This window comes from Centropristis striata, chromosome 19 (assembly GCF_030273125.1).
Source record: "Centropristis striata isolate RG_2023a ecotype Rhode Island chromosome 19, C.striata_1.0, whole genome shotgun sequence".
Lineage (NCBI taxonomy): Eukaryota > Metazoa > Chordata > Actinopteri > Perciformes > Serranidae > Centropristis > Centropristis striata.
The window spans coordinates 13,406,132-13,420,765 of record NC_081535.1 but is presented as its reverse complement, the minus strand read 5'-3'; the positions used below and the strand labels follow the sequence as shown (position 1 = coordinate 13,420,765).

At 37.8% G+C, this 14,634-nt stretch overlaps 1 protein-coding gene across 1 annotated transcript; it reads left to right on the top strand.

The window, feature by feature from the left end:
- Positions 1-2,228: 2,228 nt before the first annotated feature.
- On the top strand, positions 2,229-13,433 carry ggt1b (gamma-glutamyltransferase 1b). The gene is made up of 13 exons (XM_059358241.1): positions 2,229-2,442; positions 4,304-4,508; positions 4,734-4,864; positions 4,982-5,071; positions 5,347-5,539; positions 5,642-5,802; positions 6,648-6,797; positions 8,914-9,050; positions 10,232-10,422; positions 10,525-10,652; positions 11,167-11,279; positions 11,399-11,512; positions 12,350-13,433. The coding sequence occupies exons 2-13, from the start codon at positions 4,342-4,344 to the stop codon at positions 12,494-12,496; spliced, it is 1,722 nt and encodes a 573-aa protein (XP_059214224.1). The 5' UTR covers positions 2,229-2,442; positions 4,304-4,341; the 3' UTR covers positions 12,497-13,433.
- The last annotated feature ends 1,201 nt before the right edge of the window (positions 13,434-14,634 follow it).

The following is a 14,634-nucleotide window of genomic DNA, read 5'->3' as shown; positions in this document are numbered from 1 at the left end:
CATTTTCAGTTTGAATAGTGGCTTCAAATTACAAAATGTTAAACCTTTTTTAAACCAAACTTTTGTCATTAATGTTTGTGGACAGTCGGCCAGCTGTGTTGGCCTGCTCACAGTCCTAGGTCTCATCTTGTGAAATAGAAGAAGAAGAAGAAAAAAAGCTATTTAAAGAAGTCCTCCGGATGATTGACCATGTTTTGTCAGCTTGTAGGTGATCGGATAAGTGCATACCATGCCCTCCTATAAGTTTCTGTTTGAAATGGAGCTATGTAACTAACTTTGGATATTTAGAACAGCTGATGGGCTACAGCTGTGGAAACACAAACATTAAGTGTTATCACAGCTGTAACTAAATATGCAATGCAGGGACCAAATGAAGGAAAAATTAGACTGCATTCATGTTTCTTGAACGTCATAAATCATGCACATTTAAAGTGACGGGGACGTATCCTAGAATGTTAAAAATTCACCCCTCACATGTTCACTAATTCGTTTGTGCTGTCATTGTCTGGGGCTGTCACTTATCTCATCAGCTGTTTCATCAGCTGATCACATTTACCCAATAGCACTGTGACACACCCACATTGTTAGCCATTCTTCTTGCCGCTGCCTCTTTTTAAAACACGATTCTCTCTCAGTCTTTGCAGATTATTAACCTGATCATTCCATTAGCCTAACAGTCTGCAGGATCTTCAGCCACCACCAGCGTCTGGATTCCAGTGGGGGATTTATCTTGCTGCTGCTCAGGACAGATGCCCCTTCCAGATCTCCTAGCAACAAAGACATTATTTTGAGACCTAATCATCTCATATCATCTGTTATAATCACAAATAAACTTTCAACTTTTTACAATATGGGGCCTTTAAGAATAAATATCTGTTAATTTATAACTAGTGGTGGAATGTAACTAAGTATAATTTTGAGGGACGAGTACTTTTTTTCCCTTGTATGTATCTACCCATTTCCCTTGTATGTAACTTTATACTTCTACTTCACCACATTTTGAGGCAAATATTGTATTTTTTACTCCACTACTTTTAGCTGACAGCTTTAGTTACTTTTCCGGTTGAGATTTAACATGAAAAACATGATCAATTTAAAGTGATTTTTTTAAAATTAAACTATCTTTACTAAACAAAAACACTGCTTACATAAATGCATCAATAATAATAATAGACTTAGACTACCGGTACATTCAGAATATAACAATCTGAGTGGGTCCAATCTGCATAACAAGTACTTTTACTTTTGATACTTTAAGTACATTTTAATGTTGATACTTTTGCACTTTAACTTTAGTAAGTTTTGAATGCAGGACTTTTACTTGTGGTGGAGTGATTTCACAATGTGCTATCAGTATTTACTTAAGTAAGAGATCTGAATACTTCTTCCACCACTGCTTATAACTTGAACTTTGCAATGTGATTAGGAATCAAATTAAAGGCTGGCTGGTGGGGTATATGTACCTCCTTGAGTGCCCTCAGGCCACCTGTAGCTTTACCAAATTAGATTTTTGAGCACTTTATTTTTTTTCTCTCCAATTTTCCCATTGAACCATTTTATTGGGGGAGCTTCACAGGGGTGGTGCAGTCTGGAATTTAAGCAGAACCTTACAAGGTCAAGGGGTCTTTAATCTGTGAGAGTGGGTTTTCTGGGATATGGGGGATAGCTGTTTCCAAGGTCCCTGTGTCAAACATTAGAAAGCCATCTCTCTTGTCCCCGTTGGCCTCCACCTATTGGCCCTGCTGCTTATTTAGCTGACCCCTCTCATCCAGCTCTGCACCCCTTCACACTGTTCCCTGCAGTTTGTTCTTTCCTCCCCTCATGGCAGATGTGTTCTTCTCCCTCGCAGCCCTGAAAGCCTTCATTTTTCCTGGTGAGGAGGCACTTTATTTAAAACTTAAATATCAAAAGTTTTGTGAGCTGTCATGCAAAGGAAAAAAAACAATATTTACTCTGCGTTGCATCAGAGCTGTGAGGCAGGTCCCTACGTAATCATTTTGTGAAAGTGTCGACTACCTAGAGTCATATGTCATCTATTTGAAATGAACCACCAGCAGACTACTATTAGTTAACCTTTGTCGCAGATAGTAGCACTGCAGATAAAGAGCCATTCATCCAGTGAATTGTTGTGTCCTCTCAGTTTCAGGGTCATGCAATTGCTCCGTGGTATTTTAGAAAGTTATGTGCAGATTGAGTACAGATGACTAATGATATGAGCGATAACTTGAAAGTCTCAGGTTGTTTCTTCTGAGTGAGTCTGGATGTTTTTTTTCTCCCTTAACACAAGATAGGTGTTTTTTATGGTGGGGTGGGTTAAAGTTTAATGACTTTGTGATAGTTACACATTGAGAACCCCAGTAAGCCCATTACCTATCAACTGCTGCAGACCGTGGCGAACATATACAGCGAGCAGGCTGTCGCTGAGGGCCGAGAGAGATCCAGGTAAGACAAAGAAATTGTTTAACATGTCTGGGAAGGTTTATCTCAGTAAACCAGGAGGTACAATGTTGAATCCAAACGGCTTGAATTCAAATTCCTCCATGTTGTTGTTTTATCTTTAAAAAAATGTCTTTTTAGTTTTAATTTCTGAAGCAACTTTAATCTTAGAGATGAAATAGGCAGGAGAAAATGTTGTATAAATGGTTTGTGTGCTATAATGTTCAACAGAAACTCTTGTGCCGTGCAACTAAATCAGTTCACTTGCCTGTTATGTAATTTGGTTTCATTCCTCTGACAGACCAAAGAATCTGCATGACAGTAGGCTTTAGGGTTTGGAGCAAATGGGGAGAATTTTTAAGCTAAAATACTCCTGGCTTTTTTCTTTTTTGTCTTATTGGCTGCTGAAAGCACAGCCAAGAGGAAATGCTGCCTCACAGTCAGATCAGCTCAGATAGACAACATTGTATATGTATCTATTTGAGTGGATTTATTGTCAGCCAGGGAGTTAAATATCAAGTCAACTCACCAGCTTCTGCTTTACTTCTTATTTTGTTCAGCATTTATAGCGTTTGTAGAGACATAAAATGAAGTTGCCAGTGTCACCAAACATTACGATGAACAACAATATATTTTGCAGGCTACTTTATTACAGCTGCACCGATTTGTTTAAAGGGGAGCACTTATTTTGCATCAATGTCTGTTGTACGTGTCTTGGGAAGTAATTTGTTAGTGCTTATGTGACAATAGTTGTGTCCATTATGGCTCCAAAGGGATCTGCGTGAAATCTGATATATTGCCCCAAGTAATGTCACCTGAGTTATTTTGGGCTGAAACTACAAGTTTGAAAATGGTGTGGTGTTTGTTCAGAACAAAGGTCAAGTGATTATTTTGCCAAGAAGCCGGAATGGAAGACAATCTCTTTTATACTCTCAAATGTTGAGTTGCATTGTGGTTGATGTAGGTACCAGGCATGACAAGGAGGAAGAATAAATGGAATTAAATTTGTAAAGTGTCCATTGTGAGTCCAGCAGTGTCATGGGGTTCAGTGCTAAAATGATGGAGTACTTTTTAACTCTTTTTTTTTTTAAGTAAAGTGAGTCTGAAAACTAAAAGTAATTGGGTACTTGAAAAAAAAAAAAAGAGGTGGTATTATGGCTCAGTAGGTGCAGCTCCACTATAATTTAAATTTTCATTCTCCGTCACAGTAGCAGAGACGAGCAGTGAGCTGTGACTGTGCGTCAACCAATGAGTCCCCATGTCACTTCTGTCTTACTTGGTCCGTTTACCATTGTAGTTATTTAGTTACTCACATTTAACATTATTCACCTGTTGGCACAGAACATGCAATGCAGTACTAAACTGATGTTAAGTTTCAGTCCGGGTAGAGGATTTTTTTTAAATCACTGTGGTTAAAGATGTTAAATTGATCATTCCAGACAGTAATGACAATGTAAATTATAGTGCATAGAGTAATACCTGACTGTTAGCAGAGGGGAGATGCTCAGCAGTTCTGGTGTGTCCTCAAGTTTCCTGGTTTTGATCTGTAAATACATATAAAGTCTACATGAACTGAACAAAAATCTGAACATATATTTGACACAAATTGACATATTGCTGTGAGCAAACTTAGTTGTATCCACATAGGAAATATTCTGTATGACCTATTTCATAATAATATCACTTTGAACTATCATGTAAGTTAGATCAATTAATTCTGCTGATAATGGAATATTATCTATCATTTATGTGGTGTGAAATTTGAGTTTGCGTGTTTCTGATTTAAAGCTCTTTGCAGCTGATTTTTTTCCACATTTCAAATTGACAGACATATAAATGTATATAACTCATATTTCTCTATTGACAGGTATTAAATAAGGCAGGTGTTGTTCCTCCACTGCAAAAATGGTGAAGAAGACAATCATTTTGGCACTGCTGATGCTGGTGCTGGCATGCGTCGCCACATTTGTGGGTGTCTTTTTTGGTGTCGGGAGAAGGAAGCATCCGGATGAGAATGTGTACTTGAAGGCAGCTGTGGCAGCAGATGCTGGGCCGTGTTCAGAGGTTGGCAGGTGAGAGCTTAGACTCTGAAACATTAGTCAGGACAGGCATGCTGCCCTGTTGTAAACAGACTCATACATGCATGAACACAGAGGCATGAACTTTGCTTGTACGTGCAGTCATGCCCATGCAAATCCCTGAGAACTGGCTTCATACTTATGCCAACTGAGACTTAAGATCTTAAGAGTAGAAACTAACCCTTCCCTCTGATCGTGCTTTCATTTATTTTACTGCAGAGACATGCTGATTAAAGGGGGGTCTGCAGTGGATGCCTCTATAGCTGCTTTACTGTGTGTTGGACTTATGAACGCTCACAGTATGGGCATTGGAGGAGGACATTTCTTTACCATCTACAACGCCACAACTGGTACACCTTTACTCTCACATGCCACCACAAAATCCTCTGCTGTTTACTTTCCCACTGATTAAAACAAGCAATTTCCTGGATCCTAAAATCTTTTCCTGATTTGTGACTTAATCACAGGGACGGTTGAAACCATTGATGCAAGGGAGACGGCACCAAGGAATGCAACACAGAATATGTTCGGGAACAGTACAGATTTATCACAGAGAGGTAATATTTAACCAGCCTGATCATACAAGGAAATACGCTGATGGAAGTTGCAGTATACATTATTATGAAAGAGCATGACCTTGTGATAGTGACAAACAAAAGAGAGAGTGTATTTTCTTTGAGAGCTTTAACCTCAGAGATAAAAATCAACAAAAGTTTGGGTCTTAGAAGTCGAATCCCACAACAGCACGAGTACCAGTGCACAAAAATACTGTCTAAATAACTTATGAGGTAATAATCCAAGTTTTTGTTACCTTGGGTTCTATGACTGGTAGGAGGGCTGGCTATCGCTGTACCGGGGGAGATTCGAGGTTATGAGATGGCACACAGACGACATGGCAAACTGCCTTGGAAAGACCTGTTCCAGCCGAGCATTGACCTTGCAATAAATGGTTTTCCTCTGGGCAGGGCACTTGCCTCTGCTTTGAAAAGTCACAAGAAAACCATCATCGCAGATGAAGCCCTATGGTGAGAGACATCGGCCTCAAGAGTGTAAATCCAGTGTCTGATTATTTAAAAAGTTAAAGCATGTTATCTTGCCAACCTTAATTATTTTTTCCTCTGTTTCAGTGAGGTGTTTTGTGGGGAAAAAGGTGACGTCCTGAAAGAAAATGACACAATCAAATTCACCAAGCTTGCAGAAACCTATAGAAAAATAGCAGAAGAAGGTCCGAATGCATTCTATGAGGGACCACTGGCTCAGAAACTTGTGACAGATATTCAGGCAGCAGGTAGTATTTTTATTTGTGTATTTTTCATGAGCATAAACTGTACAACCAAATTGTCAAATGTCATAAATCTTAGTTTAAAGAAAAGCTGTTTTTTTGTTAGATGAAAAATTCTTCTACAGTAACCCATTTTCATTCCTAACTTGTCACATATGCTTGGTCAGGACTTCTCCTTGGCATCACTTTGTAAAATGCAAAAGCTTTTTAGTCAATGTCCTGTGTTATGGTATGCCAAGAATAAATATAATATAACATAATATAATGGTGACACAACATGAAACCTTGTACAGCATTTTTTTGTTTTATAAAACAGGGTTGAAATCTGACATATTTTGACAGCTTCGGCTTGCTATACCATGTTTGCATGACCCATCCATCCACCCACTCAACCTCCCTACGTGGACCTTTTATTCTTGATACTAAGTCAGCATTTAATATTGCTGCTGATGGGTTTACATTAGAGTTCCTTTTACGATGCTAAAGGATGCCTTGTGTGTCGTGACAAAGCACTGGTATTTGACGAACTGGGAATGAAAACAGTTGGACTATAAAGTTTACACTTGTTTCATTTACAGTTAAAAAGTTGCAAAATTAAGACATCTTTAAACTTATTTTATAATGCAAACATCTATTTCTGCAGATGAGATAATTTCCCTCACACACAGTGTCATTATCGTTATCAATATCATTGCCATTATCACATAAAATCCTATGCTAAAAAGACTTCCTGACATAAAATAAAATATATTTACATACACCTCTCTGCACAGCTAATTTCCATGTTAAGGAGGATTTAAATTTCCAGTTTTATCCGAGTGTGCATTCAGTGTGTGTCAATCCATGTTTAGGCGGTATCATCACAATGGAGGATCTGAAGGATTACGTGCCTGTCTTGGATGAGAAACCTTTAAGGGTGAATGTGGGGGAGTACACCATGGCTGTTCCCAATGCCCCCGCTAGCGGCCCTGTGCTCTCGCTGATATTAAACATCTTGAATGGTAAGCCTTGATGCTTTGTCCAAAAACATCCCGAGTGGGAGTGCTTTAATGTGAGCTGCATTCACTTTGACAGTCACTCTCTCAGACTCCTCAGTGTGCAGCATGTTGATCTACTGTACAGTAAATCTGCTCTTAAAATAAAAAAAAAGCTTTGTTGACTTAAAGTTACCTAATAGGACCTTGAACTACTTTGTAAAACACCGACCCACATTTGTAATGTAGATCTGTGTTTTACAAAGTAGTAACATGCACTACTACAATATGCCACATAAAATTTAACATTTGACTGCACAGATATGCCTTATGATGTAAATAAACCCCAGATACATGACTTCTCATGAAGAACCAAAGGCAGATGATGTGTGAAAGTGCTATAGAGCCACATAACCTCCCATCTTACATCTACTTCTTTTCATTTACATTGAAAGCTTCAGATAAAGTTTTGAATACATTTTTGCACAGAATGATGACTGGATTTTGCCCCTGACATTAAAAACACACTAGAATAGGACCTTTCAATAGCAGTATGAACAGGAGGAATCATAACGTTATAAGTTATAAAACCTGTTTCAATGTTTATATGGAAATCGGACTATTGTTTAAAAATTAGAAACCTCTCCTTTAATGACTTTACTGAGCCATGGCTTCTCACGGAGCAACCAGTAGGTGATATGTATCAATGGACACGCTGGCTTGTGATTATGTTGCAATACTTTGGTTTTATTGGCAAAAAATACAGATGTGAGGAAATAACACATCAAAAACAAAAGCAAATGTGTGTTAGATGAGAAGATTATTACCACTCATGTCTTTGTGCTCAATATAAAGCTGCTACTGGCTGACTTAGTTTTGCATAAAGAGTAGAAACAGTGGGAAACAGCTAACCTGGTTCCGTCAAAACAGACTCAATGAGGGAAATGTATTTAGTCCTGGATTATTCACAATTTTAAACATGTTAGTGTTGGGAATTGAAACAAAACTACATGGTTAGGTTTAGAAAAATGGTTTGGGTTACTATAATTACTTAAGTTATGTAGGTAATTTAAAATAAGTCAGTGTTGACTTTTGGTTTCACACAGGACACAAACTAAAGACTTGTGTTTGTTTGCCCAACCTCTGAAAGGAAATCCTGGAAAAAATACATTGAGAACCACAATGAACAGGAATGTGTCTGAAAACTAAATTATTCCAACTTTATGTGCGACATGTAATTTTTAAGAGATAGGACTGATTGTTGATACTGCAACACTAACAGATGGTGCCTCGAAATTACATAGAGCAATAATCTACTGAAACAATATCATGTTTATATTTGACTTCCTCCAATTTAGAGAATGAAGTTAAAACACCTGAGGGAATGAGTCTGTAACCCTGACAGGAGGGCTTTTGTTTGATTGAAGTTATTAAGATCCAAAGATAATTGCGGTCTGGGTCTTCACACCTGACAGCCTCAGAGTCTAATCAGCAAAGTCTATGAGCATGTTGCAAATCAAATCATTGCAACCTTAGTCTATCATATGTCTGTATTCACCACAATCTGCCTGATTTTACTCTCTGCTCTCTTGGCTGGCCTTTGCAGGAAATCCAAACTGTTGAAGACACTGTTTCTGTGCTGCTTTCAGTACAGTGACAGTGTCTGCCTCAGAGGATTAGAGGAGAAACTTCCTTCTAAAGTAATTAATCTCTCTGAACCTTTCCTTTCCTCTGACTGGCCACCCACTCGCTGCGGCCCCCTGCCTCACACGCTAACACTAATCTCACCAATTTACCTCTAATTGGACACAGTCGAGTGGTGGAGGCTTCACACACACATTTCACTGACTGCCCAAAACTTTCATCCTGCTGATTTACCGTGACTCCTGCCTCTGTCTGACAGCTGAAACCCATCAAACCAAAACTCTCGGCTTCCCTCAGCCGCTCCTCCTGTTTCCCCCTGTGGCTGTCAGCTCAGGCTAATACCCGTGGTCTGGTCACAGCAGCTTTTAGACTAAATAAAAACACAGGAACAGGCCGGGTCAAGTCCATTTTGGCTGTCTCCTGTCCTACCTGAACAGCCATGTGAATGAAGACAGATGAGTGAAGCATGAGCGACTGATGATTGTTATATTTTCTACAGGCTACAACTTCACAGCAGATAGTATGGCAAGCACTGAAAAAAAGATCCTGACCTACCATCGCATCGTGGAGGCTTTCCGTTTTGCTTATGCAAAGAGGACCTTACTTGGAGATCCCAAGTTTCTGAACATCACAAATGTAAGGTCATGGTCCTTAAATTCTGCATAAACAATGTAACAAGTTTGCAGGTTTTTCTTAAACATCAGAAAACCTGCGAAAAAAATGGCGATACAATCCTCTCCCCTTGCCAGTAGGAAAGTATGCACATGTATACATGTTCAATGCCACAAAAGTGTCAGTAAACAGGGCTAGTGCACAGTAGAAGGCATAGAGACCAGTAAAAGGTTATGGTGGTTATTTTTCTTTTTTTATATCTTACATATTCAGTCTTTCTTTCAAACTTGGAGCCAAATCATTTTTTAACAATTTTGAGTTTTCTCAGATGCAGATAGGCAAAATTTGTGAGTTGACAAAGAGTCATACAAACCTTAAAATTAGTGCGTCCACCCCGGTGTCATGTTTCCATCACTGCCAATTGGAGTTGGAGCAAACACAACCAGAACAGGTAAATTACCCTTACCATTACTCTATTATATTTTAAAGGTATTTACTGCTATATTAATGTTTTATATGTCGTGTACAGCCCTTAAACTGAGTGCTGTGAACGGCTAAATAAATATAACCATACAAATAGTTTCATCATGCTTTAGTTGCAGCAAGCAGAAATTGTAATATCATAGAAAAAACATCAATTGGATTCTAGTCAAGTAAAGTTTAAAGTTTATTTATAGAGCACATTTAAAAATACAATAAAAATCATACACAAATATAGAAGTTGATAAAAACAATGAAAACAATACTAAAACAACAAAAAAATTATAAAAACTCAATTTAAAAACAGAGTCAGAGTTAAAAAGGAAATAAAATAATAAAAAGTAGAATTTTTTAACAACCATCCATATAATGATAATTATATAAATATATGTATATATAATCTAAGTGGCATCATGTTTCTCCCAAAAAGTATTTGTAGTAAATTAGTATAATTTTTAAGGACCAGTTTAAAGAATATCATTCTTACTGTAATAAGAAAAGTAAATATCTAAATTATTATATGTAGTACAATTACATATGTCTTTAATCGTTGGACAAATCTGTAAATCTCTGCTACTTCATCACAAACACATGATTGACTTTGCCTGTCTTGGATTAGTAGGAACACTCCCCAGAACTTGAATCAGTACTTATTTAGAAGCATGAAGCAATCTCTAAATATCTGGCAGATGAATCATTTTCCTCTCCCACTTTCTCCACCAAAGCTCATCCAGAATATGACTTCAAACCACTTTGCCGATGACCTCCGTGCAAAGATCTCAGATAGTACCACACATCACATGAACTACTACGAGCCAGAGTTTTACCTGCCCGTAAAAAACCAGGGCACCTCACACCTCTCTGTCGTAGCAGAGGATGGAAGCGCTGTGGCCGTCACCAGCACCATCAACCAATAGTACGACCCCCTAACTGACCTTTACACAAGTTTTTACCAACATTATATAAGCATTTTTGTGCCTCCTACCCTGATATCTTAACGGTGATTGTTTCCCTGCAGTTTGGGCTCCAAAGTCATGTCAAACTCAACGGGGATACTTCTCAACAATGAGATGGACGACTTCAGCTCTCCGCTCATCACAAACGGCTTCGGAGTGCCTCCTTCACCCAACAACTTCATCAGGCCAGGTTTGATTAAAACACACACACACACACTTCTCAAAACCAGTTAAATTGTAATATAGATTGGCTGTTTAACAGAAGGTTGATAAAAGGTCAACCTGTCCTTCTTGAAACTCTATATGATGTTTTGGGCTTCTGAGTAATGTTTCTTTTGTGCATTAACAATACATAATTAATCTTCACCTCCTTTGGATGTTTTCATCATTAATTTTATTAAAACCTTAAATTAAAGTACATTTAATGTGGATTCTTTGACACTGATCAACAGAAAAAAGGCCATTTAATGTCAAAAATAGGTTTAGATTACAGGTAAAGCTAATTATTCCAAATATAAAGTCCACAATATGCTTATTTATGTTCACAGACAAAATGTACATCTTTTTATAGATAAATATATAGATAAATCTACTTTGATCCAATTTTGTGCGATAATTAAACATGAATACTTTTATAGACACTGCAAATGACCTACACTTCTTATTTGGCCTTAACTTAAACTACCCTTAAATTCTGTTAATAGGAAAAAGGCCACTGTCTTCTATGTGTCCAACCATCCTCTTCGATAAAAACAACAAAGTTAAGATGGTGGTTGGAGGTTCGGGAGGAACGAAAATCACCACTTCTATCGCTCAGGTATGACTCAAAACTTATGACTCATGTAGCATATAATTTAATTAAGTGTTCTGTTGTAGCTAGTTAATTACTTCTTGGCTATTAAATCATCCTTGTCTAAAACGTTTGCTGTTTTGTAGGTGATTCTGAATGCACTGTTCTTCGACTACGACTTGAAGAAAGCTGTGTCAGATCCAAGACTCCACAACCAGCTGAGTCCCAACACCACTGTAGCAGAGCCCGGCTTTGACAAAGTGAGTGTCACAAACAGCGAACAATACTGATGTATGTGACTACTGGCAGGGTGGTGTAGTGTGTGGAGACAATCCTTCAACTAAAAACACAGCTAACACTGAGCCCTTTTACTGCACCTCAGTCATGGCTGACACCTGGAACACTGTTCACGATATTTACCTTCAGGGATGTGTAGAATGTCAGGAGAAAAGATATAGTGTAATAGTATAATTTGTAGTTTGGCTAAAAAAAGGCATATAATCTAAAATACTATATGGTTTCAGTACAGCTTGCACATCAGGTGTTTTCTCTGATTTCCTGCTCATTGAAAAAGTTGTTGTCACAGACTTAAAGGGATAGTTCAGATTTTTTGAAGCGGTTTTGCATGAAATATGTATCTACAGTATAGTCAGTGTATAACCTACAGCAGTGAAGCAAGAAGGGGTACCAGCATGTAAGCTAAACAATGTAGTCGTGGAAAAAATTATTAGACCACCCTTGTTTTCTACTTGCTTTCTTGTTCATTTAATGCCTGGTACAACTAAAGGTACATTTTTTGGACAAATATAAAGACAACAAAACATATTCAAAATAACAACAAAAATAGCTCATAAGAGTTTAATTTAAGAGCTGATATCTAGACATTTTCCATGGTTTTCTTGATATGATTTTGGTAATATCAAGGAAAATGGCTAGATATTAACACTTAAATTAAACTCTTATGAGCTACGTGTCTTAGCCTCCTACAGCACTGTTGATCCATGCTGTGTGATAAAAAAAAATATTTGTCATTAACAGCACACAGCATCTCTTCAGTTTTCCTTAGTTTGAGTCTTCATATATGCTTGTGTTTGCAGGACGTCCTGGATGGTTTGGCAGAAAAGAACCACGAGACTGAGTTCCTGAAATCAACAGGAGCCGTGGTGCAGGCGGTGGTTCGCTATGACGACGGACTCCACGCTCAGTCAGATCCTCGCAAGTGGGCGTACGCCGCAGGGTACTGAGGTCATAAACACACCTCTGATTATGCAGAGAGACTGTAGCTGTGTGAACCTTGACACCAGAGCTGAGAGATTAGAGATTTAATGAAGAACCAGGAACCATTGTTGGCACCAAGTGTTTTTCCAAGTTAGAAAAACATTCATAACACGCAACTCATTGAGTCTTGTGTCCAATGCTGCATTTATGTCAGATCATTTAATGTAATTAAGACTATGGATGTTTCTTTAAAGGACAGCTTTACTATCAGCGTTTTTCTTTAACACTGCCTCAGTCATTAATGTGTACACCTATTTATGAAGCATTTTTGTGAATCATTAGCAGTATGAAGCCATTTCCTGTTGCTGTTGTCCATAAAACATATGATATGTCACATCTGCAGTAATTACTAATGACTGAACTATTAACTAAGGAAATATCCACCAATCAAGACTAACAGAGACCTCAAATATTCACATTTTAAAGATATTCCACCAGGACTGTTCATATGAAGTGACGGGAAACAAAAGGAGAGCAGGAATATGCTATTCAAACTAACGACTATAACACCTCAGGGACAAACAGTCCCATCTTTATGACTTACACTAATTTCCCACAACCAAGAGTGCAACGGCCTGTAAATGGCCCCACAACAACATTACAGCTGTTGCTACTCACAGGATTCAGGGCTCTTCTGTTCTCAGCTGGAATGTAAATGTGTTACATAATTACTTTAAAGTGTAAAATGATTGTGCCTTTATCAAGTTTTGCAACAAATGACTGGTTCATATCATGTAGATAGTGTTGTAGCACAGAGGGGTTTATTATTCACAATGCTTACTAGACACATATTTATTAAAAAAATAAATGATGGATGATCTCAGTGCGAATGGATATTTTGTTTTCAGCATTAATGTTTTTATTGTTTTCATCAAATTGGTACAATAGACATTGTAGATATTTTAGTTTTTTAAATGTACACTTAAAATGAACATATTGTAATTATTAAAGGCACACTTGCTGTATAAAAGTATTTTGTGGCTTGATTGACAGACTCATAGAAGAGTACCTGACCTAATGGTTAACAATAGTTTAGCTAACTCAGACAAAGATGTAAAGGTGTTGCTAAGCAACTATGTTAAAATTTAGTGTGTTTGCATGCAAAACTCCACAGCTGAGGTTTATGTTATTAGTTTTATGGTCATAAACTATACAGTATGGGACAAAACTAAGGATTTCACCTGATGGTGATCCTAAACTAAAAGTAAGAGGATCAACAAAGTCAGTATGATGCAGGGATTGGGGACTTTGACTATCTGCACAATATTTTATGGGATTCAGTTTGCATCAAAGTGGTTGAGCAAACAATCGACAGACTGACACCTTGAGCTAAAATGTTATTGTTGATATGTTTGATTTGTTAACAAAGAAATGAAGCACATAGACTGCTGTTGCCATCTTGTTTCCTTTTTGTCTTTTAAAGCCAGAAGTGACCATATTTGGAGGAGACGGTGGAGCAGGATGCTAAGTTACCTGCCAAAACTATCGATAGTTGATGGATCCGTAATTCAAAATAAACAGCTGACTACTTCATTGTCTTCAAGTAAAACCAAATGCAACAGATATTTTTAGATGACCGAAATGTTTCCATTTACTTTGATTATTTGAAAACACACTAGCCTTGTTTTTGAAATTTTGAAGCTAAACTTTGAAATGCCGTATTAAAGAAAATGCAAATTAGGGACGTTTCCATCAACTGATCTAGAGCAAATAAGCAAAGCTGCATAAACGTGCTTTGGTCAGAAGATGGCACTGTAATGTGTTGCTGAAGGCCAATCTGTCAGTAAACAGTAGTAGAATTAGAGATTGCGCAAGAGAGAAAAAACAACAGCAAAAAAGCGGTTGCTAATCAGACAACTTTGGCCACCAACGAGAGAAAATAGAGAGAAGTCTTTAGGAATTAGATTCAGTTGGACACGTGACTACTGTGAAAGGGTCAAAGGTCTAAGACACACGTGCACTGTAGTCAGAACCAGCCAATCACAAGGTAGCCATGTCCTAAAACATACTCTGCTTTACACTAAATGGGATCATAATTTACATTATGATCCCATACATTAATTTACAATTACCATCATGCTGTATTGAAGAAGACTTGAAACTA